Source organism: Lycorma delicatula, chromosome 9, assembly GCF_047948215.1.
Source record: "Lycorma delicatula isolate Av1 chromosome 9, ASM4794821v1, whole genome shotgun sequence".
Lineage (NCBI taxonomy): Eukaryota > Metazoa > Arthropoda > Insecta > Hemiptera > Fulgoridae > Lycorma > Lycorma delicatula.
Genome location: NC_134463.1, coordinates 114,253,691 through 114,279,121, shown reverse-complemented (window position 1 = coordinate 114,279,121; position 25,431 = coordinate 114,253,691). Strand labels below are relative to the sequence as shown.

General features: G+C 31.6%; 1 protein-coding gene across 3 annotated transcripts in view; it reads left to right on the top strand.

Moving 5' to 3' along the window:
• LOC142330167 (neuroglobin-like) overlaps positions 1 to 25,431 on the top strand; it is a 150,967-nt gene that overhangs the window by 100,930 nt on the left and 24,606 nt on the right. For all 3 annotated transcript variants that reach the window (XM_075375273.1, XM_075375272.1, XM_075375274.1), the window contains exon 2: positions 21,463 to 21,557. In XM_075375273.1, the coding sequence (XP_075231388.1) occupies positions 21,463 to 21,557 (95 nt within the window). The remainder of the gene's footprint in view (positions 1 to 21,462; positions 21,558 to 25,431) is intronic.

Genomic DNA, 25,431 nt, shown 5'->3' with positions numbered 1-25,431 from the left:
GACCCCGCTCACCAGGGTAACCCACCCGAAGGGCCTAGATGCGGAGGCGTGTGTAGGCACGCCCTGCAGCTAGTTAAGAGATACAACATTTTGTATTTCCAAGTAATAAAACATACACATTTGTAGTTCTAAATTAAAGTAAATTTAATTTACAACCGTGAAGTTCTTTTTTGGCCACCCGGTATATTATGCATTTTAATGTGTTTAAATCCTTTTGTTTAGGTAATTATAAAATCAAGGATAACTTTTTCGATGATATTTTGAGGTAATCATTTTAATAGTTTTGGGCAAGACATAAAATTGCATCCCCTTAAGATTAATTCAAAAGTACTGAAATGTGTTAAGAAGTACCAAGGTAATAAAAAAAAAACCTGAGAATTGATTAACCAAATGTGGAGTCATAGAGGCTACCGCATCGTTTTGGTGAGGCAAAACGATGCCTCGTATAACGAGGCACAAAAATTACCTCGTTTCACACGAGGCAATTTAAACGATACAAAACCCTTAGAATGAATTGAAATTCAAGAAAAAATGGAATGGCCACGTGAATAATAGGGAAGCTTTAATGGTGTATAAGGTTTTAAGATGTATAAGGGAAGTAAGAGAAAAATAAGAAGAAGAAGGAACTAACTCTACAATGAGCATCATTACTCTAACAGATAGGGACTGTTGTGTTTTTTACATTATATTTATTGTATCTTTGATATAAAATAATAGAATTTTCATGAAATATTTTGTATGTGTATTTTTTTCTTATTACATTACACTACTTTTATTTCTCACATTCTAACAGCGTCTAAATATGAACGATTTTTAAGTTTGGTAGTGTTAATCTATTCAATATTATTTATAGAACAGCCTGCTCTATTTGGAATAAACTACGTTACTTTAATCAACTACATTTTGTGTTTGAAGAATAACAATAGTGTTTCTATTAACCGTAATCATACAACACATAATTAATGACAAGCAATAAATCTTAGTTCACTTAAAAAAATAATTTAAATTCATTAAAATTTACAAAGAATTTTTTTTACATTACATCACGAGTAATTTTTTTTTATTCCCATCACAAAAAACACAAAGTAATTAATACAATTACCAAACAATAACTGAAACACCAGAAAAAAGAAAATTGAATTATTTTTATGTAAATAATTTGCATAAAATGAGTGACATTTTACTCATATGTTTTTTAAATTGATTTTTTTAAAGTTTTGGTACCTGAATATATTAAAAATTTAATTTAGTATAAATTGATCTAATTTAATTATTTTTCTCCATTTTATAAACAGAAATAATTTTTTGAGGTTTCTAAATAGCTTCGATTTTGTTGTGTTAAAATTCTTGAACTAAATGAATAAACTTATTCTTGATCCAGTGGTATACTAAAATGAATTCATATTAAAAAAAAACTGATTTGATTGTAACGCTGAAAAATAGAAATACGTAAATCAAGTTGTTAAAAACTGGGAACTGGACGTAGAAGGGTTAACAAAAATTGTTGGGCAAGAGGAGTGACTCGAGCAAAAATCGATTATCGTCGTGATCGACATTTTATAGTATTTATTCAAAATTGAACGAATACTATAAAAAGCCGTTTACAAAAATACACTGTTCTTCTAATATCATATGTTTTGCAAGTCGTTTCTTTTTATTAAATTGTTTATTATAATCCAACACCCGAGGCTCTTTTCTAGATGCTTTAGCAATTGTTTTCTGAGTTCTGAAGCGCCAACCCAATGCCTTAATTCCGAAAAGAATATTGTCGAAAAGGCGTGCTACTACGACCCTGGCTGGTAGGGGCGGCAGAAGAACCCACGTCCTGGTTAAGGACGTGGATACCCTCACGTCACAGGACGAGTTTCTTCGGGAGCTAGGCAAGACGATAGGTGAGTCGGTCGCTATTGATGTCCTGTCAGTGCAGCCGGCTTACGGTCCACTCACGTAGTTACACTGGCAGTACCGTCAATCCTGGTGGAAAAATTACTGTCTTATGGTCAAGTTCAGATTGGGTGGGTGGTCTCTCGAGTGGTGTGGTGTACATCCGACGATCTGTGCTTCAGATGTTGGAGTTCAGGCCACAGTGCCAAATTCTGTTTTGACGCAAACAGAAGCGGCCACGTTTTTACATGTGGTAAGGCTGGCCATTTACGCAAGGACTGCCAGCAGGACCCTAGGTGCTTATCTTGCAAGTCACATAATCATGCGCTTCAGGGTCAGGGATATAAGATGGCTACATCGGCAACTGGAACTACTTCTTCGTAGGAACATCATGGTGTCTCTGATGGACAACCCCATCCGGGAGGGAGTCCCGGATCCCCCGCTTACGATGATCGGATGGGAACTCCCTTCCAGTACTATTGGCGGGAAAGTAAGACCTAGTCCCGGTGGGGATCATTTGGGGTCTCCTCAGTAGAGGCATGGCGCCTAAAAGACCGAGTCCCGGCTATCTGGTGAGAACTTTGTTCCCGACGAGGTACTTAGAGGCTATGGCACCCCTCGGAGCCGAGTTTATGTTAAGTTGCGGATCCAGCTCCGCGGGGGCGGGAAAAAAAAGGAGGAAAAAATGCTTCAATTCCTAACCTAGGAGGCCATTCTATTGGGGTTACCATACCCGATGTTGAATCGCCTTCGTTTTAAGATGTCAATAACCCATCTTTTTACCCTCGTTCATCCTACTACATAACGACAACCTACACACCATCATATTTCCGAGATAAGGTTTCACGGATGTAGGATTTTGCTTCTGAGTATAATTATATTTATTTTACAATGATTAATCGATCCAAGCATCAGAATTTTCTTTAGAAAAATATTTTGCTAAAATTAACAGAAATCAAAAATCCGCTGTTTGATAAATTGCAAGTTCTAAGAAGGAACATTTTTTAACAAAAAAAGTTCAAAAACGTTAAACAAATATCTGATGACATGATCCTGGAAAGAGTTATTTAATTGTATGTCCTCTATATTATAGAAATTTTTATTCTTGATTTACCGTAAGTTAAATTTTTCATGCATGCAAAATTTTGGATGCAAATATCTCAGATAAATTCTACAGTAGATAGGTGAATTATTTTTTATAAATCTATTTTTATTATCGTATAAAGTAGAATAGGGTTTTTATTTATTCGGGATGAACAATAAAACTATTCGATCAATCGCCACCAAATATTTACTAAGGTTTCTTGGCATAACTGAGAAGGTTTTTTTAGATATATTTAATCTCGAAAAAATATTAAAAAAACAACGTTAAAAAGATAATGTTTCAATGCGTTCATGTGCAAATGTAGTATGTTGGCACAAACTTTAAAGAATTGAATTAATGAATTATAAACTGTGAGCCTCTATCACTGTGAGCTGGGTTTTAACTGAATGATTTAAATCAATCGAATAAATAATATTACAAAAATTATAAAATTAAATTTACGTTCAATAATATTAAACAAATATAAAAAATTGTGTTTAATAATAATAGGGTTTCCGTGGGGAATGCGTGTAAGGCTAGAGTAGTGAGGTAATGCAAGCACCTCGTAAGAAGCTAGATCAATCATCACCATCAACTGGTAACAAACGGAGTACCCCTGGGCACTGTTTTAGGAGGTGCAACGGGTTGCTTTATAATATCTCTGCAAACAATCTAATTTTAAAAATTCAGATGGGGTATTTATTAGTAGGTTGAAGGCTAACTTTTGCAAGCATCAGTTACACACTCGATCAAACAGATCATGGTTATTCAGAAATGTTGTTATATCTTTGCAACCGATCTTCCGAATTTCAAATTTCAAATATTATTTGCTTTATTTGTAAATATAAAGTTCGTCTGTTTGTTTGTTCTCGCATCACGCGAGAAGCAACCGACCGATTACTTTCAAATTTATAGGATACATTGATGTTATCCCGGGGAAGGTTTTAAGCCATAAATCGAGGCCCTCGAACTCTTGAAGGTTAAGCTATTAAAAATATTCATTTTTCTTCATCCCTAACGAGGGTGAAGTTGTGAATTAAAGATATTCATAAAGGAAAAGAAAGATTAATTCTTTTACTTCATTATTATGTTTCACCCACCACGGCAAAGAAATCATTTATGATTTTTTCGACGTTAAAGATATGTCTACTTTAGTTACTGTTAATCTACCTGTTATAATTTAGTTTCTTTTTCAGGTTTCTAAAAGCCTTAATTCTTTAATTGTTACTTATCAGTATTATTCTTCCAACCACGAAGATAACGAACAGTTCGGGGGGGTCTAGGGAGCAGAGATCTCTGATTAGACAGGAATGGCGAACGAAGCGAGCTCTGTGACACTGGGGAAAGCCTCGTGGCCCCGAGGAGTCCCTGAGTTGGCTCCGGGATTCGCCGGGACCGACTAGTTAGCTTATAAATCGTTTTCGTAAAGATGAATTTATTTATTAATTGAAACTCAGTTTAAAAATTATTAAAGATACTGTTTTTTTTATATTAAAAAATGTTAACCTTTTAGGAAAAAATTTATAACAAATTTTATTCATATTATTAATTTATATATTTTCTTGCGTAGAAACTTTCTAAATTTTATTAGTAAACAATTAAATTACTTTAACGTTGTAGCGTTTATTTAAGTAAGAGCAATTTACATTAAATGTTAGTCTATTTTTGCCCAAGGAGTATCATTCAGTCTCCTATTTAAAAAAAAAAATATATATATATATATATATATATATACAAATATATTTTAAGTATTAAACAATATAATGGTTTAGATTTAATTTAAATAACTTGAAGTTATGTTTTAGGTAAATGCTGCTCTCACTTACAATTGTACACTACAGTTAATCTACTTCTAGAAGAAAAAATAAAACCGTAAAAAATATAAAGTAAAATGAAACACAACAGTAGTAATACCACGCTATTCGCAAGGGAAATGTTGCAAATATTTACTAACAAATAGTAAAAATACACAATAACGCGACTTAACCTAATCGAAAAGAATTTGTTTTTTCTTTACGATATACAGCAAAAAAATATTTAATGTTTTTGATATTTAAAATAAGTTGATTTTTTTATTTTTATTATTATTATCTCTTGGTATGCGTGAAAAACAGAAAGTAATCATAATGGTTTTGTAATTTTTGTTACAATATTTACTTTAAGAACTTTATTTCAAAGAGAAAGGAATTAATAATATTCACTTTCGTTAAAACAGATATCAAAAGAACTACTACTTCGTTCTTCATAGTACATTGAGAAAGAACCGTGATATCATTCGGAATCCAGTTTTAATTAATTACTTAACCTTATCTTCTGTTTAAATTAAATTAAAAAACTTTTTGTGAAAGATTTGCTTTTACAAGAATAGTATTACTCTGTTAATAAGTTTAAAAAAGTGAACCGCTAATTAGATGAAACTGAATATTCTGCCTTCTAGTTTAACTGTGCTTAAATGTTATATTAATGGGTTCAAAATTGTTTCTTTATTCTTTATTAAAATCATTTATTGTTATTAATTGTATTTATTTTCATTGCTGCAGCAGCAGCAGCGGCATTACTATAAGGAAAATTATAACGATCGGAAAAAAATTTGGATATCGGGGGATATTTGCAAATGTCGACGCTTCACTTAGTCAAAAAAAAAATTTACAGATTTTTGGAAGATGTATGTCTTTGCGTACATTCACGTGTTGACCTGTATTTTGATTTATATTTTTAGAACTGGCTTCAAATAAATTCTTTGAAAATACCTCAAAAAAGTTCTGATTAAATTTTGGAAAAATTAAAAACGGGAAAGCGATTGTTTTTCCCAATTTGATTTCTTGACTATTTATATAATAGTAGTAGAAAATTGAGGATGGTAGAACTTTTGTTACTTAAAATTCCAAAGTTTGAAATTTATCGGATTTAGTAGGGGAATACGCAATACTATTTCTAAACAATTTTTGACTCAATCTCGAAAACCCGTTGACCAAAGAGGTTGAAATTTGGTACAAATATTTAAATATATATATCCCAGCTTTGACCTAATTTTCCCTCTCGTTGGACTAGGGGGTTTCACGGTACCCTAATTTTGTTTTGTTTTGTTTTTTTTTCTAGTAAGCTACAATTTTGTAGCTTAAAACAAATTGTTAGGGATGTAGGATGTAGAGGGTATACTGAAATGAAACGACTAGCACTAGATAGGGAATCTTGGAGAGCTGCATCAAACCAGTCAAATGACTGAAGACAAAAAAAAAAAAAATTTTGTTTAGTCTTGTTGAATAACAATTCACCAAATCGAGCCGAATTATTGTTACAAACATATTGTAACAGGACTAGTATAACGGATCAGGGTAACGAATTTCTTCCAATTTAGAAGAAAGAAAGAGAAAATAATAATGAAAAGAAGAATCCAGAAGAAACTAAAACGGATTTTTTTTCTTAGAATAACGGGTCTGTTTAACAACTTGTTCTTTGTAATAGTGGTACCTCCAAAAGCTGTTCGACTAGAAGAGTTACTGGACCGAAATAAGAATTTATAGAAAAACGTAAGGGCGCGGATGATGGAAAATCATTATGCTTCAATAATTAAAGGGTAAGGCGAGGGTACTGGATCTGCAGGCCAGGAGGATATAAATGCTGCCAGGGAGCAGCGGAGAGAGTCAGTAGTTCTGCGAGGCCATGTTCGGCATAGTCGAGATAATAAAAGAGCAATTTCGCAAGCTTCCGTTCGACGCGGTTGGGGTGACGGTGATATCAGTAAACATGTGATAACAAGGAGTGAAGAGTACGTCGCGAGAATTCCAGCGTGAACAGTGGGGAATGCTGGAAATTTGTTCAGTGAGTTATTGGTAAATAGTATAAAAATATTGGGTTGTAACACATTTAAAACAGATTTTGACGTACGAAACCTCAGGTTGCAACAACCCTGAGAAAAATGATAGCCATTTAATAATTTCCATAGCTAATTTCAAAAGCGGCATACAATTAATACCTATTGAATAATTACTTAATAGTGGAACATTAAAATAAAGTACATTACTCCAGGAGCCTATAATGATAGCCATTAATAATACTCGAGTGTGAACTGAGTTACGTAAACTTTGCAAGAGTACATTAATGGCCATTATAGAGAGTTGCAAACCGTATTTTTTTCTACTGCTGAGAAAATATTGGGATTATTGATTTAAATCAATGATGGAATACGTTTTTTACGGAATATTTCTTTTTAATATTTAAAAAATAGATTAAACAATACATTTTTTTGGCAATAGGTTATTAGTCATAAGTTCTGCCTTTTCTTTAATATCGATCGGTATTAACGATACTTCTTGCTCAGAACCCGACAGAATTAATAAAAGGATAAAGAGGGTAATATAGAAACTTAGTTATCTATTACCAGGTTCAAATTAACCTCTGCTTGCTAACTATTAAATCGAATTATAATCAAAGTAAAAAAAAAAAAAAAAAAGAAACAGCTGATACATTAAACAATGCTCACTTCTGATTGGACAGTGTTTGAAAAGAGTTGGATTTCAATTGGTTGAACGCCTCTCTCTTTTTCTGTTTAGACTCCGGAATCACCGTAAGGTAAGTACTTCAGAGGATGATATGTATGAAAAAAATGAAAAATAAAAATAAATCGTAAATAAACCCAACATAATGTAAACTAAACGGAAATAATAATCAAAATAATAAAGAAACAGATAAACCCAAAATAGGAATAAAAAAATAAATTAAATAATTACTAAAAGTAAGAAAATAAAATAGCCTTGTAAATAATTTTAAAGCGTTACTAAAAGGCTGAAGCAAACCAAAACCCCCACCTTAAAAGGACTCTTGCGAAATTGAATATAACGTAAAACTTTACGTTCAAACAAAGTAAAAAGAGTAACCCCCAGAAGAATAAAAATAAATTTAAAAAAGTACTAACTATAAACATTTACTAACTGTAAAATACACAATTAAATTCTAAATTTAAAGCACTTAAATCTGCCAAATTATCAAATAAACTATTACATTACTAAAAATCCTTTCGCACCAATTAGAATATAATTAAAAAAGATAGAAACCAACCTGGTTCATGAACTCAGATCGTGTGAAATTTTAAAGGTCAAACAGATCTTATACTGTAAAATCTACCCCACAGAAATTTTAAACCCAACATTCAGGTCACAAACAAATGTCCAGATTTATAACGCTGTTATCCCTAAGGTATCTTAATCGTAAAATAAAAAAAAGGATCAAAACTACATAAATAAATGTAAAAAAAAAATAAAGATTAAAATTTTATCTATCACCCCAACAAAATTTAATATCAAAATAATCTAAAGATAAACTAAAAAAAAATAAGATCTACAGGTATCGTCCCTCTTCATCATCTAAGCTTTTTAACTTAAAAAAATTCAAAATAAATAAATAAAGTATAATTCTTGTCAAATCATTTATTCCAGACCTCAATTAAAAGACTGTTTATTATGCAACCTTAACACAGTCAAAAGTGAAGTATAGTCTTGTACAGTCTCAGGTCGACCATTCCTGAGATGTATGGTTAATTGAAACCCAACCATCAAAGAACACCGGTATCCACGATCTCGTATTAAAATCCGTATAAAAGTAATTACCTTTACTAGAATTTGAACCTTAAAACTTTCGACTTCAGAATTAGTTGGTTTACGATGACGAGTTAACCACTAGATCATTATATCATAATGAAAATCTGTTTCTTGGTGATTATTATTTTAGCCGCGTAATTAAAAAGTTTTAATACAGCCGTAGAAAAAAATTGTTATAATTAACATTGTGATACCGTTTCAGTTTTAATGAAAAGAAATACTTTTTTTTTATTAGTATAATATTTTAAAGATGAATTTATTTTTAAAAGGTAGAAGTCAAGAAAAATCATAGACAGATCTTTTAATTGTTCATTTTTCAATAGATTTTTGTATTATTTAATTTATTATCTGATTAGTTAGTGATTGAAAAGATAGGCTTTTGATTAATTGACCATCTGTATCATAATGAAAATCTGTTTCATAATGATCCTCATTATGATGGAGGTTCCGACCATCTAATTCACACGTTATAATATAGCCATAGAATAAAATTTATCAAATGATTCTACATCAAAACGATTTATTTTTTTATGTGTGAATATTACTCGCGGTTATTAAAGGTCTCTTTCGAAAAATAAACTGTGAAGAATATTAAAAAACCTCTTTTTGGTTAGGGTTTTCATAACTCGAAGTTTTTTAAATCAATTTTTACTTCCTTGTACGAAATAAAGGAAGTATTGTGATCGCGAAAAATTTCGGTTTCGGAAATATCCATTTTGACAATTTTTGAATCCATTTTGACTAGTTTTGGCGTGACGTCTGTACGTATATATGTAGGTACGTATAAAAACGATTAGCTGTAGGATGTTGAAATTCTGAATTTAGAACTGTTGTAACATCTAGTTGTGCACCATCCCTTCTAATTGCAATCGACTGAACCAAAAGTGTCCAAAAAAGCCCAAAACCCCCAAAAAATTGGATTTTGATTTGTTTTTTACTCACTGAGTGCTTTTCAACAGTACAAAAATAAGTGGTACTTATTTTCATTGGTTTTAGAGTTATAGCAGAATATTTTTTTTTTTAATGCTTTTATTTACAGTCGCATAACAATTAGTCATTAGTGACTAAAGTAACACTATCATGTAACGTTACATAAAACAACAACAAAAAAAAAGAAACAGGAATAATAAAGAATAAACACAGACAAGTAACAACAACAAATACAAACTAAAATAAATAAATCAGATAAAAATCACTAAATCGTATTCTTCATTCCACTGTAGGAGAGAAACCGCAACAGATGTTTTATACCTTCTTTCTGATTTAATAGAAATTTTATATCTGAATCGAGGTCTAAGTTTTGTCGGATGTTCCAAAGATTAGGCAATCAAAGAGCAGATGGTGCACGGACCATTTGACACCGCAAGCCTCACAGATCTTCTTAGGAGAGCCAAATAGATGAGTGTGGGTAAGCCTGGTGTGTCCAATCCTTAACCGAGTTAAGATGACTTGGTCTCTTCTGTTGCTCGGGGAAAGAGGTTTCTCGAACACATTCTCCCGGACCTTATGTAATTCCGTGGGAGGACTCAGCAACCAGAACCTATTCCACTGAGCTCGCAATTTTACACGGTCTGATCTCATGAAGTCTCTCTCTCATGTCGATTGTACTCGGATGTCATTTATTGCGGCTCTTTTGGCAGCCTCATCGGCCCGTTCGTTCCCGAGGATGCTACAATGGCCAGGAACCCGTACCAGTACAACAGTCTTATTTATCCTTGAAAGGATATCATGAATAATCTGGACGATGGATTCAGAAAGGCTGCAGCTCAAGCTCTCAAGTACACTGCTAGAGTCGGTAATTACTAGGAAGCTGTCATCACTACAGGTCTCGATAACTTTCAAGGCGGAGTAAATTGCACAGTCTTCGCAAAAAACACAGAAGAACAGACACTAAGTTTATATAATATATAAAAGGCAGGGAGTACAATAGAACAGCCACATCTGTAAGCCGAGACAGAGCCGGCTGTGTAGATGAGAGTGTACCCATTGCACTTCTTTGTCATGTTGTTAAATTGGTCTGGAGACCTAGGGAAATTAGGACTGGAAACCTAATTAAAATAAAATTTTAATTAATGAATTATATTGATCTTAGGGGAAGACACGTCGGTTCGAATCAGAATTCATTTCCTTTTTTTAACTTTTTTTTTAAATTTAAATATATTGATTTATTAATAATTAACATCCCGTTGTAAAAAAAAAAGTATGATTAATAATTCAATAATATGAAAAAATATCAGAAGTTTTTAAAGAAATAAAATTTTATGTACTTCTCATTTTAAGAAAAATGTGCAAATGTAATTTAATAGGCGAACAAGGAAGTCATGTGCTGTCCATATCAGATTTTTTTTTAATTTTTCAATTCCTCAGTTACAATGTTAAAATGTTTGAGATACCCAGGAATATTTGCTAGATTTCATTTTTTTATTTATCTGTTGAAAAGTTATTTAAGAGTTGTCATATTTATTAATACTCTGTATGTACGAGGAAGAGTGTGTGTAAAAATACTGCACTATGATACAAACACAAAAAGATCATTTGCAAATATTGAAGTTAGTCTTCTGTAATCAGGGTTAAACATATTAATACAACACAGCTGAAACTGAGACGGCAAACTAACGAGAAGATAAACTCCAACTCCTAAAGATATAATAATTCCGTAGTTTATGTTGTACCATTTAAAAGTTATTCTAGTTCACTTGCTCTACTCTTTATCTTAATTATTTATTTCCTCTTCTGTGTAAATTATCTAAATTAAATTTGATAACCGATTTGCAATTAATATAAATTCCACAAGTTTTTGTAGAACATACTTAAACTGCAATGTAAATACATAAATATTTTACACAATAATAACCAGCATTAATACATTTTTATTAGTAAATTAATAAATTTATTTATAATATCGAATATATATTTTTTAAATATTAAATTAACTAATAATAAATTTGATTCTAGTTATCCATTAGTTTGGTCATTGATGTAGTAATAATTTGTAATATTGAAGGACAGTATGATTTATTAGGTCTAGATCACCGGTTCTCAAAGTGTACACTATAACACCCAAGGGTGATGCTAAAGGGTTGCAGGCAGAGCTAAATGAAGATTGATCTCCGTTAATCTTTATTACACAATCAATTATTAATTACGAAAATTATCAATTACTATTAATAAGTGTGTATGAATTAATTAGAAAATCTTACAACATTATTTCTGAAAAAGCAAATGAATATAAAAATAAAAAAGGATCACATAAATATGTCTGCGGAAACGCTTCATTTTTGAGGTATAAATAGCGAAAAATTTCGTCTTTTTTTCTATTCCAAAAAAGAAAGTCATATTAAAATTCTAGAAACTTAAATTAAAGGGTAAATTTCATAGTTACATACGCTTTTTGAACTGAAATGTTTTAATCAATTTTAGAACAGTATTTTTTGTAATTTTTGAAAAATACAAATAATTGTGCGGCAAAACACAATTTTTTTTTGTTTTGACTTAAAATACTTCGTTAAACTCGCATTAAACAAATGATCTTTTGTAAATAAATTCATAGAGAATTTATTTCTAAGAAAATATGAATTTTTTTCTTTACTTTCACTTGTTTGGAAATTCTATCCATTTCTTCGTGAGTTATCTTTTTATAGATAGTAGCTTCAAAAAATGTAAATTACTCGTATTTTTCCCAATATAAACAGCTAACTAGTTTAAGAAGGTTTTTTTTTTACTTTATTATATTTTTTTATTCCGTTTAAATGTAAACATGTATATGTGTGAAAAACTGCTTGCGTTACCTTCTTAGTAAACTAATATCGATTGAAAAAACAACCAAAATGTATAAATAGTAAGTAGACTCATATTATGTATAATTTGCAGTTCATTTAACCTCTGATTATTCTATAAAAGGTTAATATTCTCAAAAAAATACAAAACTCAAATTTTACAGACGACGGTGTCAAATTAAAAACAATTACTTGCAATCTTTTAATCTGACATTGACTTCAAAAAAAATCAAATAAAAAATTAAATAATGGAAAAAAATTTTTTAGCTCAGTTTTTAAGTTTATTTTATTTTTAATTTAAAATGTAGATATATCTGTAAAACCAATGCATAAATGAAATACTACTCGTAAGAAACGCAAAGGCAAGATATATCTCTCTCTCTCTTTCTCTCTCTCTCTCCCTCTCTCTTTCTGTTTAGCCTGCGGAACCACCGTAAGGTATTTTTTTTATTTACTGCGGACCCGGAGGTTAAACAGAAATAAAAATATTTGTTGTGCAAATACTGCATAGAGGATGAGATGAATGATTTGTAGCGTGTGAAAAATGTCATGCCTGACCGGGATCCGAACCCGGGACCTCCGGGTGAAAGGCCGAGACGCTACCACTCGCGCCACGCAGGCCGGCACCGTAAGGTATTTTTTTTTTTTTGTTTAACCTCCGAGTCCACAGTTAAGTATTACTTCAGAGGATGAGATGAATGATTTGTAGCGTGTGTGAAAAATGCCATGCCTGACCGGGATTCGAACCCGGGACCTCCGGGAGAAAGGCCGAGACGCTACCACTCGCGCCACGGAGGCCGGCAACCTAGGAAAATACCTTACGGTAATGTATTACTTGAAAGGATAAATGTAGATGATATGTATGAACGTAAATGAGCTATAGTCTTGTACAGTCTCTGGTCAATCATTCATGAGATGTGTGGTTAATTGAAACCCAACCACCAAAGAACACCGATATCCACGATCTAGTATTCAAATGCGTATAAAAGTAACTTTTATCTTTACTAAGATTTGAACCTTAGAACTCTTGACTTCGAAATCAGCTGATTTGAAAGGCAAGATACCTGCATTTTTATTAATTAATACTTTAAAAAAAAGGAAAAGGACCAAAGAAGTAGAATAAAATAAACCAAAAACACATAACCACTAAATAAAGGAAATCCTTTATCTGCTATAAAAATAACAGATGGGGAACAATGAAATTACTTATCTCCCCATGTCCAATCATGATCATGAATCACTTTATTATGAGATGATGAATATATCATTTTTTTACTCTTAGTTTTCAAATATTTTTACTTTCCCGCCTAGTAGCACTATAGCTCTAGAAGGGAAAGTATTGTAATCGGTTCAATTTGGGCATATGCGGTTTTCATCGGATCTAAGAACCTAAGGAAAACCGGATCTAAGGAACCCAAAAAACAGGATGGGAATTTTCCGGAGGTTAATATTCATATGTACGTGTGTACAGTGTTGGCCTCTAAATCACGTTATGTCTCCAAAACTACTCGACCTATTTTGACCAAATTTGGTCAGATTACTTCTATATTTAGGGCATTAATGCCATTAAAATTTCAACGTAAAAGCTCAAGGGGGTGAGGCTGTACATCAAGATCACCCTCAGTATCTCAAGATTCGCTTAATTAAAGTGATATTTTTCTTAAATACATTTGTTAACAATTAAAAAATAACAATATTTGCAAAAAAAAAATGTTTTCAAAATCACACCCATACCCCGTAAAATTATCTAAATTAATGTTATGTTGTGGCGTCACAGGAGAGCAGTAAAATTTAATAAATGAATAATATTTAAAGTGTAAAAAAGTAACCCGGTGTGGTTGGGTCTCGAACTCGGTATCTGTTGCGTTAAGTCTCGCAGCTACACCAGTCTGCCGACCGTACTAGCAAAATTTGTTCTATGTAATAAGTTATGAAATTACATGAGTGCCGACCGTCGCCGCTGGTACCGCAACACCCGCACGAAGTAAATACGGTATGCGCGCACGGTATGTTCTTTAGTTAGAACCTTTGGATTAAATAAACGAAAAAAGTATTACATTTAAATAAAATTATAAACATTTTGAATTAAGTTGACGTGAAAATTCTTATAATATTAATCATTAGATGTTATCATTACGCTAATAAACTCCAATGCTAAATTAAAAATTGTAATTTTTTTTATTACACATCGTCTTACGATGAAGTATTTACTTAGACTTTTCCTACTATAGGATTGGGAGGGCCACTCGACAACCCTTCAACTGATTAAAATAATCGACAGTCTTGTCGGAGGCCTAAATAGAAAAGCGGTAACTGGAACCGTTTTTCTAGATGTGGCTAAAGCCTTTGACAAAGTTTGGCATAGCGGTTTGCTGTATAAACTCGCGCATACGACGATTCCCTGTCGCTATGTCAGATTGATACGGTCTTATTTACTAGACCGACAATTTGTTGTACGCGTAGGGGAAACAATCTCCTCCACCAGAGACGTAGCCGCTGGAGTCCCCCAAATAGCAGTGCTTTCACCGTTCTTGTACACGGCCTACGTCAACGATATGCCGCTGTCGGAAGGAGTCAAAACAGCTCTATACGCAGACGACACGGCATATTATTATGAATCCGGAAGTGTAGATTACGCGATCGAGAGACTCCAACGGCAACTGGATCTATTAGAGCCGTGGCTCGATATGTGGAGTGTTGGGTAAAGTTAACAAAAAATACACAGCTAGTATTTGCCAAAAGAAATTGGACTTTATTGAAAGTGTAACAATTGAACTTATGTTATAATCATAACCTTAAAACATAAAAGGAAATTATGAAATTAACATAACTTAATGATACTTAACATATCAGTTGAATCAACATATAAATAATGATGTTAAATACAAAATGCATGAATAAACGTTTTTCAAATACACAATGTAACAGAGCCTGAAAATAAGAGAACATAAAACACCTTAATTTCAAATTAGATACTTAAAACATAACATCAATAGAAAGTGGAACTGGAAAACAGTTGCACTACTAACATATACTGTACTATGAAGATTAGCAATGAACAGATTTCATTAGGTTAGAAAACATTAATTACAATAATTTCAGTATAGAAGGCGTTAATTACAATATAATCACATTAAAATAAGTAATAATATAAATGGAGTTTATTTTGATAGATAAGCATTCTTGAAAATACAAAAATCAAAGTCCTAAAACATACCAGCACATCAGGAGTAATTTGCTTTAGGTTAATTTACGAGAAGTATTATGAATACAGTGCATAAGTAGCAAAGAATTAATCTCGGCGATCAACAAGTTACACAAATAAATTATAGAGTTAATTACAATAACAAATCGTAATAATTAAACATGTGAAATAGGTAAGCCACCTATCATGATTGCACTTAAGTGAATAAATGGTTTTCTAATAGCTAAACTTGAAATCGAAAGGCATAAGGTATGATGAACTGAATGTTCCACAAATTTCAATGATAAAATCACTGTTATAAAATCACTATTATTAACGTAATAATGAAAATTGAACTTGCCTGTAGCACACAAATAATATCAAGAGACGAAGTTATGAATGCAGATACGTGAATACATATAGTAATCCTGGGCGTAGTCCGCACTGGTGTATCAGAAATACAGAGGTGTGATGTGGTTTAGTGGTAGAATAATACGTAGCTTCTCAGATGTGTAGCGACGAGTTTGGAGATTCTGCTGGGATGAGAATATTATCACGAAGTTTGCAGGAGAATATGGCCATAGGCGACTGTACTGGAGAAATGTTGGATCTACTCTGCCGAAAAGATGGCGTGAAAGAAAAAAAGGGGAAACCAGATCCAGATAGTGGACAGGAGAGAGTGTGTGTAAAAAACAAGAGATGCGTGCATGTATTAGTATGGGAACGAAAGAATAACGGGTGTATGAAAAGGGTAGCCAAAAATAATTCGAGAGAAGACTACACGTGGTCACTAAGGATGACTGAGGGAAACAGTCTGGCAGGCGCCAGAAGTGTCGAACACGAGAACAAATACTCAAAACAGGAACAAATGACAAGCCCAAAAATGCGAAACATAGTAAAATTTAACATCCCTGTAACAAACAATAGGACCCAACCATAGCTTAGAATTCATTGAAAATAACGGAAACTTTACGCTAAACGGCGTAAAAATGGAGAATCAAGGTCAGCGGTGAAAAATCGGTGACAGTGATGCTCACATACAAGATACGTGCTCAAGCCAGGCAGCTGGAAATCTCAGGAGAGAAAATCCCCTTTGGAGATTTTCGCAATAGAAAGATACAGCAGCAAGGGACATTGTCCAAGCTCTGCGATCTGTAGGAAGAAATATTGAAACTCCCGCCATTCTTACGTTCCGTTCCCCTATAGGATTGCACGGCGCAAACGTTTTCCAATAATGAAGAAATAAATGATTTTGAAAATAATTTTTGATCTTTAAAACTAAAATTTTTAATTTCCAGGTAAAATAATTTTACCTGGATCAATTATATTGTCAGACTGTTGGAGAGTTTATAATGACATTTAACCGTTACCAAAACATTATCACGACAGCACTGTCAACAGTACATATAATTTTGTTGATCTTGAGACTGGTGGTCACACACAAGGAATCAGAAGTACTGTACTTGGCGTTTAGCAAAACACAGAAATAAAAAAATAGTGCGGCACAAATCATAATCTACTCTAGTTTTATGTCTGCAAGTTCTTGTATTGGCGACGTAATCAAGATAAGAATCTGTTTGAACCGATACTTTCAGATATTCTTGCCTGTTGGCTATCCAAATAGTAATGGCAGTATTGTTTTGATTATTTAAATAATAAATTCAGTAATTAGTGATTATAGTCGAATTATTTTAATACCCGTCTTCTGCAGAAAAAATTTGAAGACTTGCAGTCCTATAGTGCAAACCCACCGGGTTGGTCTAGCGGTGAACGCGTCTTCCCAAATCAGCTGATTTGGAAGTCGAGAGTTCAGCGTTCAAGTCCTAGTAAATGCAATTACTTTTATACGGATTTGAATAATAGATCGTGGATACCGCTGATCTTTGGTGGTTGGGTTTCAATTAATCACACATCTCAGGAACGCTTGAATTGAAACTGTAGAAAACTACACTTCATTTACACTCATACATATGATCCTCATTCATCCTCTGAAGTATTATCTGAACGGTAATTCCCGGAGGCTAGACAGGAAAAAGAAAAGTTCTATAGTGGAAAAGATCCATTTATTTTAAAAACTTAGATCACCTGAAAATATTTAATACCAACTTTTTTTTTATGTAATAAAAAATAGAATCATCGAAGTCAGCCCATTTGGTGAAAAGGTTTTATATAAAAATATTTTTTTTAATTAAAAAAGAAATGGATCAGATTGATCAAACTGAGAATCGGTTGCTGTTTTTGAAGGCTATTAAAAATGTACATCACTCTATAACAGTAAAGATAAACCTAACAGATATGAAATTATTTACAAAAAAAGAAATTCATTCCCGCCATGTTTGCAATTAACAGAAACGTAATGTCGGCTCATTTTTTCCATGAATATTATATATTTTTTTTAACTTTAACATAATTAAACATGAATTCCTATCACTTTCCGTAAAACAAAAAAACAAAAAATTATTCTTTTTCTTATTACGTTGATACTTCATTTATTTTTAAATATGATCAAAATAAAATTGTACTTTTCTTTTAAATTAGTCTACATAATGGTTAATAGAAGAAGAACGGTTAATAGATTATAAATATAAATGTAGATCCATGAAAGAAAAAACTTTTAGAAAATATTTTATTAAATTACAATATTGATCGTGAATGATCCCTTTATTATTTTTTAATTTATAAATTATAATTTAGAAGATAATTTTAGGAAAATAAATACTAAAAAAAAACATATACTATAGTTATAAAATTTAACATCAGCCTTTCATCTGTTTCAATTTCAAGTTCGAGTCTCGGTGGTCAGGGTAAAAATTAATGTGGCCGCCATTTTGAAATTTTTGAAGGTGACGTTTTCAAAATATTTTATTTCGTAGAATAAGACACGAATCATAGATTTCCCAAATTTAATTAAAGTAGGCTCACCCGTTCCTAAGAAATTTTTTTTTTTGTTGAAAATCACAAAATGGCGTCCAGAAGGAAAACAAAGCAAAATAGGACTTATATCGATATGAACCTTTTGCTCATTTTGGTGTCTGAATCAGTACCTGAAATTAAGGAAATATATCCCAGAACATTCTGTATATTATTATGATATAAGTAGATTTATAGAACTCCATAGTATAACATTATTTAAATGTAAGCCATACTATTTACTAGGTTGATTCGGAAAAATTTCGTCCTGACACTGAGATGGCGCATATGCGGGCCAGATGACTCCGATATTTGTTAAGTATGACTCTTTAATTGGCGTGCTGCGAAGTTTCCAACCCATGCGTTTTGTTGCTTGTTTGTGGTGATCGAGAAAAGCAAATAAGTTTGATACTTTCTGAAGAATAGATAAAATTTAAGTTCAAGCTGTTATAAAGTAGTTGTTTTAAATGGTTTAACCCCAACAGACGTAAAAAATGTGTTAATTTCCACTTAAAGAATTCTTTCTTTTTGTTTTCGATCGTAAAAAAATGGGCTGCTGAATTTAAACACGGTCGTTAATCCAATTAAAGATAATAAATTCTCGGGGTTCAAAAACCGCTACAATCGAGGAAATCGTCACAAAAATTCAGAATGCCGCTTACATATAAATTACGATTGCCGATTGAAGGTACGCGTGCGTGTTATTAGAAACATCTGAAAAGCCGTTCATTTTACATGATGTTTCGGGTATGCAAAGCTTTAATTCCTATGGTTGAACGGTGCCGCGTTTGTTAACGTTGACTGAAAAAAACGCATTTGACTGAACACATCTCGAGAGTGTTTAGACTTACTTAAAACCGATTCTGATGAGTTTCTTCGACGTTTTATAAAACTAGATGAACACAGATTCACCATTGCACCCCATAAACCGAACAGCAGCAAAAACAAGGGGTAGCAGATGAAGAAAGAGCGCCATAGAGAACGAAAACGAATCTATCTGCAGAAAAAGTCATGTCTACGGATTTTTTAATTCTTGTGGTGTGGTAGTCATAGATAAATTGGAAAAAGGCAGGACCATCAATGCGGAGTATTATTTGTCATTACCGAAGCGATTGAAGGGTGCTGTTCAGGTTAAACGTTCAGATTCGGCCAAAAAGAAAGTGCTCTTTAACCACTACAATGTGCCAATTACACACGTCTCAGGTTGTTGCTGCAAACTACGTGTCTTACCTTGAAAGTGCTTCCAAATCTGCCGTTCTCGCCGGTTTTGGCTTCCAGAGATTACTTTCCCATCGCAAATCTGAAGAAATATCTCGCTCGACAAAGGTTCACATTAAATTATGAGGTCAAAGCTGAGATAACCGCTTATTTTGCAGAGTTGGACAAATTGCATTATACTAGGATATTAGATAGTAGGAAAGTCGTTGGTCTAAATGTATCAAACTGCAAGGAGAGTACGTTATAAAATTAAAAAAAAAAATTCTAAAAATTTTGTGTTTTCTTTATCAGACCGAGAACTTTCCGAAAAGTCCTCGTATATTCAGAATTCATAAAGAAACAACTATATTAAATTTTTTACGTATTATAATACAAAAACTTCAAATTCTCGGACAAATTTAAATTTAAGAATATAGCAGGAAACAGGAAATTTAAACGGGAAATTTTAAAAGTAGTATTGGCAGCTCTGAGAAGCTGGTAGAAAGAGTGGCACCCTTCTGTATAACCTACCTACCATTTAGTAATCATGGTCTAGTAGGTCGATACACAACGTGCGTTTGTCGTAGAGGCATTTTACAAGAGTGGTAACAGTGTGAATGCTTCTCAACGGGAATTCCGACGTAATTACAACTTAGAACGTCATGGTCGCGTTTCATCTTGCCACGCCAAGGGTAAGGTAGATTAGGAGGTCAACGAACCCCAGAAAACAAGTTTCATTCTTACAAAATTCAAGTTATACAAGAACTGAAAAAATTAGACAACGTGGTCCCATGAATTCCCATTGAAGTGTTTCAGAGTGTGATGCAAAATCTAAGCATCGCATCCAGGAATGCATACATTCGAATGGACATTGTTTTTAGACATTTTTTGTTTTGGGACACTTAATAGCAGGTCATTTATTTTTTGTTTTCAAAAATAAAATTTGTAAATTTTTTTTTTACTTCCTTGTACGAAGTAAAGGAAGTATTGCGATCGCAAAAAATTTCGGTTTTCCGATTTCAACGGAAATATCCATTTCACTATCCGTGAATCCATTTTGACTAGTTTTGGCGTGACGTCTGTACGTGGTATCTCGCATAACTAAAAAACGATTAGCTGTAGGATGTTGAAATTTTGGATTTAGGACTGTTGTAACATCTAGCTGTGCACTTTTCCTTTTGATTGCAATCGACTGAACCAAAAATGTCCAGAAAAGTCCAAAATCCCAAAAACATTTTTATTCTGGACTTTTTGTTTTAACTCCAGTAAAAATCCCTCATTGAGAGCTTTTCAAGGTTATATTATAAGTGGTACTTATCTTCATCGATTCCAGAGTTATAGCCAAATAAAATTTTAATTAATGAAATATTTGGATTTTACACAAGGGAAACGCATATCGATTCGAATCCTACTTTTCTTTTAATTTAAATATATTGATTTATTAATAATTTAATTCAATAATAACAATAAAAAAATAAAAAATATCAGAAGTTATTAATGAAGTAAAATTTTATGTACTTTTCATTTTAAAAAAATGTGAATATGTAATTTAATAGACGTACAAGGAAGTCAAGTCGTGTCCACATCAGATTTTTACTTTTGTGAAAGTTACTACAAAATTTCCCCTTTCCTTGTGCCACACGATATTAACTTACTGGAGAATTTCTTTCTAAATTGTGAGATAATATTCAAATGTTGACCCTTACCCTAAACTCAGTGCCAATAAGATAACACAGAAATATGTATAAAAAAAAATAAAAAATCATCTATTTTTCTACAACAATATAACTTATAGTAATTAAATACATAAATTATTTCGTTATGTTGCAGGCTGAACTTACACAGGATCAAAAGCAGTTGGTTAAAACAACATGGGAAATTATTGACAAAGAGAAGGAGGTCGTTGGAATTAATTTTTTCCGAGAGTATGTATAAATATTAATTACTATAATGATTGCATCTATAGAGTATTTCAGAAAGTTTCTCTCATCCTTTACAAAATTTATTCTGCTTTAAAGGATAAAAAATGCTATAATAAAACTCTATAGATACTAAATGTTGATGAAAATCAGTGGTGTTTTATATGCATTCTTACACGAAAGATTGAAGAAAATGGGTTCCAGAATATACCTCCAGAGTTTTTCAAGGAAATTATTGTTAAACGTAAAAATTAAAGTTAAAAAACACACTTTTTTTCACTTTGGCAAAAATATATTGTACAAAATTGCCAATAGGTTAAAAATATTAAAAAATTTGGAGAGAAATTACTTTCGAGAAAATTGATGTAATTAAAGTCAATAAAATTTTTAAGACCAGTTTTATTGAAAACCAAGCAAAAAAAAAATCTTAGATTACAAATAAGTTGAAAGGAAGCCTCTAATGTCAAAATAATTTTATCACAAAATTGAACCATAAGAAAAATAAGCTTTTCAAAATGTTATACATTTTTTATTGACTTATTGGTCAATATATAATCTTATATTCACCATCTTACGTCTCTATTGACTTTTATCTTTTTTTTTGAGGTGGAGGAACCCCATTTACGGGTGCCGAAGCGATGTCGGACTTGCTAACAGGTTCCGAAAGCTGTTACAGAAAATGCGTATGTATTCCTGCGCACTACCGACTAAACCTTCACCCCTGGCGACCCACCTCCTGGGAAACCGCTAATAAAGCATTACTTCAATGTGTGTAAGCGCCCTTACACACATTCGGTCTCCACAAGCAAACATCATCCGTACCAGACCACTACACGCACACGCTGTACATCACAAATACCTAAAGAGGAAAACATTCAGAAAAAATAAATCATAAATTATAAAACAAATCACATCTGTTTTCTCAGAATTAAATTTTCTAAAAATGTTGTTTTACGTGTTCATTATTGGCAATTTAACAAAATAAATTTATTCCAAACCTAAAAAAAAGCGTTCCTTTCAATTCCATTTTTTTGATTTTAAAATAATTTTTTTGGAAACAATTGGAGATACAATTTTTAAATACATTTTTTTAGTGTCTCATGTAAGATTACGTAGAACACCATTAATTTTTCGAATGTAGAGTTATTCGAAGTAAAGTTTGCGTCCAATTTAGCCAATAAATCATGTCTGTAAAGTTTAACTATGGCATTTTTTGACCTTTAGGACGGAAAACAGGGTAAAATCTTTTGCTAGGCGCAAATAGAAAATAAAGGTAGTTCCATACCTATATATATATATATATATATATATATATATATATATATATATACATATATATATTACTTATTTATAATTTGTGAACATAAAGACTAGAAAACATGGCAAAAAGAAACGAAAAAATTTAATAAAGTAAAAGAACATACTTCAAGATAATAGAGAAGGATTTGAGAAAGTGTGGGTAAAAATTTCATACTGCTCTCGGTAAAACATAAAGAAAAAATAATAATTCTAAAAAATTACTATTTTCAACTTACTATGACGTAGTCAAAAAAAATTTGTCCTTCATCCTCGGAAACGCTAAGATCGAAACACGTTGAAAGAGCTTACATTTACAAATTTATTTGTGAGAATAATAATTAATTGAAACTTAGAATACTTAGGAAAATCTAAAAAAAAAGATTTATATTAGAATAAAGAAGTATTTTTTCATTATAAGTATGGACAACCATAGAAATTGGGATAAACTCAAAATTGCCTCCAAACCGTTCAAAAAATTAATTTATTATTATATGCTTTTCTTTAACTTGGTTCAATAATGTTTTTTTAACAATGGTTCGTGTCTCAAAGATTGTAACCTTTATTAAACTCAGTTTCCGATATCATACAATGGTGAAATTTCCATTGTTAATTTTTTATATTTCTTTATTTTATATATATATATAATACAAGGGGAACATCTTGAGAAAGGGAGCTGAATCGACAAGATGTAGCTATCGATCTGATTGGTTTGGTTGTTGTTTAATACAACTGTACTCTAATCATCTGATTTAGTTATAAAGAACTTCGATCACTTATAATAATAGAAAATAATTTTCTATGTTATAATACAGAATAAAAATACATATAAATACCCTTTTTTGTTTGTTAAAGAATTAAGATAACTAAAAGTAAAAACTTAAAATAGTGGTAGAATTAACGTTTTAGGAAGAGATTTTATAACTTTTTCCCCTAATGTGTACATTTCAATTTGTTCAATCAATGAACAATAAGCAAACCTCTCTTCAGCCCAGTGAGATGAGGATTATATGTATGACATATAAATGCGGTGTAGTCTTGTACAGAATCAGGCCGATCGTAACTGAGACGTGTGGTTTATTGAACCCCAACCATCAAAGTACACCGCTATCCACTGTCCAATATTCAAATTCGTATAAAAGCAATTAACCTTAACTAGGATTTGAACCTCAGACCTTCAACTTCTAAAATCAGTTGTTAAACTGATTTGCGAGTACGTATTTAAATACAGGTCCAACTCGGTGGGCTATTTTATAACATAAGAGAATTGAATCTGTACATATTAATTTCAAACAATTCAGTTCTTTGGAGGAAATAAAAAAAAAAATTTTTTTTTCTTCTTTAAAAAAAAGCCAACAAAACAAAACGTACTGAAAAGTAAGAAATAGTTTTTTTTTATAAGAAAATTACATTTATAAAAATTTTCTATTTATCCATGGCTAAAATAAAAGCGTAGGCGCGTTCTAATTACAACGTCGTTGTGTATAAGAACGCGAGCCCACGTTTTTCTTTTTAGTCATGTATAAATAAAACATTTTTTTAAAAGTAATTTTTTTTCAGTGATGGAAGATAAAAGAGCCTTTTAGAATTTATTTTTTAATATAAAATACTTTTGATGAGCTTTAAAGAAATATATATTTATTGGTAACAAAATTACTGTATTTTTGTATCTTAAACAAGATAAATAAATTAAATAAAATTAATTATTAAATCAATTAAATTTAAACAAAAAAATTAATATTTTATAAATTGTATACCCCAATATCTAAATGTAAGAATCCACAGTAAACTTAGTATTTAACGTATGGAAACGTAAATCGGAAGTTAATGTTACATAGAGTTATCAGTATTATCAGTTATACCTAAACCTTTAGTAAAAACCTTGAATTTTAAATATGAAAAATAGTATTAAATAACAATAAAAATGATTATCAAACGGGTTTTAAAAGAAATTTGTAAACCTAAGATTTTAGATAAAATGTAAGTACATTAGAATCTAAAGATTAACGAATTCAGAACGGCTTTCGTCTAGTGTCAGTTTGTATTAAATATATTGTATAAGTAAACAGTTGCAACATTTTAACTCAGCAAAATAAAGTCATTTGCATAGCTTTGTTAAAGTTTATACACATTTATAAACCGAATTTTAAACCACGCTTCCAAATTAATTAAATTATTTTATGTAAATTTAAGTTATATTTATATAGGTGGACCTAAGAAGATAAAATTATATCATTTACTTTTTTGTTTAAATCAAACATTTACCTGAGCGTAACGTTTTGACCACGTATTTCTTATATATATATATCATAAGTGTATATAAAACTATTCCGCGTAAACATCAACAGAGATACAAATTAATTAGTACGAACGAGTTACTAGGTAATTAAAGGTTAGTGAGCCAGATTATAAAAAAAAAATGTCTGCTGAGATTTTGTGAACAAACCAGTGACCGTAATTTATTGTAATTTCCAACATTTTTACACATAGTACATTATCACCCCTTTTAATTAAAAATAAATACGGTAGCATGCCAAAGAGTTATTCATTTATATTTGCCTACAAAATACGTAATTTAACTTAC